The 2261-nt window shown below is 29.4% G+C and overlaps 1 protein-coding gene across 1 annotated transcript in view; it reads left to right on the top strand.

Moving 5' to 3' along the window:
* The first annotated feature begins 1460 nt into the window (after nucleotides 1-1460).
* Nucleotides 1461-2261, top strand: part of LOC103311914 (zinc finger MYM-type protein 1-like) — a 3425-nt gene continuing 2624 nt past the window's right edge. Inside the window, exons 1-3 of the mRNA XM_008191751.1 lie at nucleotides 1461-1474; nucleotides 1865-2032; nucleotides 2107-2135. Coding sequence (XP_008189973.1) covers nucleotides 1461-1474; nucleotides 1865-2032; nucleotides 2107-2135 — 211 coding nt within the window. The remainder of the gene's footprint in view (nucleotides 1475-1864; nucleotides 2033-2106; nucleotides 2136-2261) is intronic.

Raw genomic sequence — 2261 nt, 5'->3', positions numbered from 1 at the left:
TGTTGTAGTATTTGACACTGGTGAACCAAATGATGTAGAAGACAAACATTCTAAAAATATTAAATATCTATAAGTAGGTACATTCCTACATTTAACTCGTCGTTGGTATCGCTATGCAAAGTCCCGCCATTGGTATTGAGTGAGCCTCGTTGTTTTTGTATCATTATTTATTATATAATGAACATAAAATATTGAAACCAACTACAAATTATTTATATTTTAATCTCTTACAAAAAATGTTGTAACAATTTTTCTTAATTATTAATTGTTAACCACTGAAAATTAATTTATATTTTTTTATACATAATATAATCATTATCATTCTACTTGGCCCTAGTGGTCTGGAATATTTTGCTGATTGTTATACAGTACGCACATGAATATTATGTGCTCCTTAAAAATAGGCTGAGTTTACGAAAAAGTATTAGGTGGATCTATTGAGTGAGCGCAATGCTCAATTTATGGATATTAACAATATTGCATGTCGATATCTAATCAAGAATTATTTATAAAACTATTATATTTGCAAAAGTATATTTAAACATGTGTCGATTGAAGCTATAAAGAGTATCAGATAAATCAAGTAATAAATAAATAAGTGGCTCTCAAAATACTAACGAGGTGAGAGCTGCGCTGAGGCCACTGACGGGTTAACATATGAAATAATAGTTACCTTTTGGTGGAGAAACATTTGATGTAGATCCTAAGAACTCATTCAATATATCATAATACTTCCAAGTTTGACAGCCTTTACCAGTAACTTTTTTTGATGCATTATCGTGTACTTTGTTAAATTGAAATTTCAATCCACGCCACTTATTGCTACAGACGTTAGCATTAAAGCAATAATTTTTTTTTTTTTCATTTCTGAAGAGATATCTTCCCACAATCTATTTTTGTTCCTGGCTGATGCAAAATATTTATCTTTGTCTCTTCTAAGCTCAATTAAAAGTTTAATAGATGTATCATTCCACACACTTATGAAGCCTTCAGACGTATCTTCAATTTCTTCAGACTGATGATCTACAACTCTTTCATCATCATTGTCTATATCTTCGAATAGAGATCGGCACACAGACTTTTTTTTGGGCTCTGGAATGATATTGTTTTCAACAATTACTTCCTCAATACAGTTTCTTGTTATAAAATCTGTATTATTCGTAATCGTCATTTTACTATGTGGGTTGGCATTTGCGTGCTTAACAAAAGATATATTTCGAGACATATTAGTTAATAGGTAACAGTTAAAATGTTTAATTAAATAAATATACTTTTTACTAACAAACTTAATCCAAAATCAGGAATTCAGGAATACCTAATAATTATAATATAATATAATTATAATAATTCATTTAATATTTAAAATTTAAATATGAATTGTGATAACGATAACGGGAATAGTATAAACAAGGACAACCACGGTTCTGGTTACTAGAACGAAACAGACCAAACGCTGGATCATGGCGTTTGCAACGTTTGCAAACGTTTACAGCTTCGTTTAGCAACCGGACGTTCCGAATTTCTCCGTTATCAAACGTTTGAAACGTTTGCCGCTCCAGAATTTCCTCTACGATTAGTGATAGTAACACAGATAACACATAAATCTTAATTTAACACCTGTTGAATCGTTGACTGTTTTGAAATTCGTACTTTGATTTTATAGTTTTATTCTATGCCAATTCATTCTTTTAAATTATAAAAATACTTTTGATTACTGGAAATTGTATTTACAATGGTACACAAATGTGTAGTCTGCCGGAAAAATTCCAAACAAAACGAAAAATTATCATTTCATTTGTAAGTAATAAATATTGTATATTTTAATAATTATATAGTTGTTTAATATCTCCGTACACTTTTATAGATTTCCTAAAGATTACAGAAAGCAATTGTGGATGGACGCATTGCAATTAAAACAAATAAGTGCTTGGAACCGTATCTGTTCAACACATTTTAGTTCAGAAAGCTATGTAAACAATGGGTCACGTAATGTTTTAGTCAGAGATGCTATTCCATTTGCTACAAGAGAGTTGTTATTAATTTTAAAATGTTTTAATCCACCATACATGATAAATTAGTAATAAATTGTAATTTACATTATTTCAGATTAAATTTCCACAACGATGAAGTTTTGGGTAAATCCATAGAACGATCACCCCTTATGGAATCCAGGTATCTAATAATTACTAAAAATTTTAAAAGCTTGTGTAAAATAAAAAATAAACTATTGTTTATTAGATTAAATACATCACAAGCAGTCT

Source organism: Acyrthosiphon pisum, chromosome X (assembly GCF_005508785.2).
Source record: "Acyrthosiphon pisum isolate AL4f chromosome X, pea_aphid_22Mar2018_4r6ur, whole genome shotgun sequence".
NCBI lineage: Eukaryota > Metazoa > Arthropoda > Insecta > Hemiptera > Aphididae > Acyrthosiphon > Acyrthosiphon pisum.
This window is presented reverse-complemented; position numbering and strand designations above follow the sequence as displayed.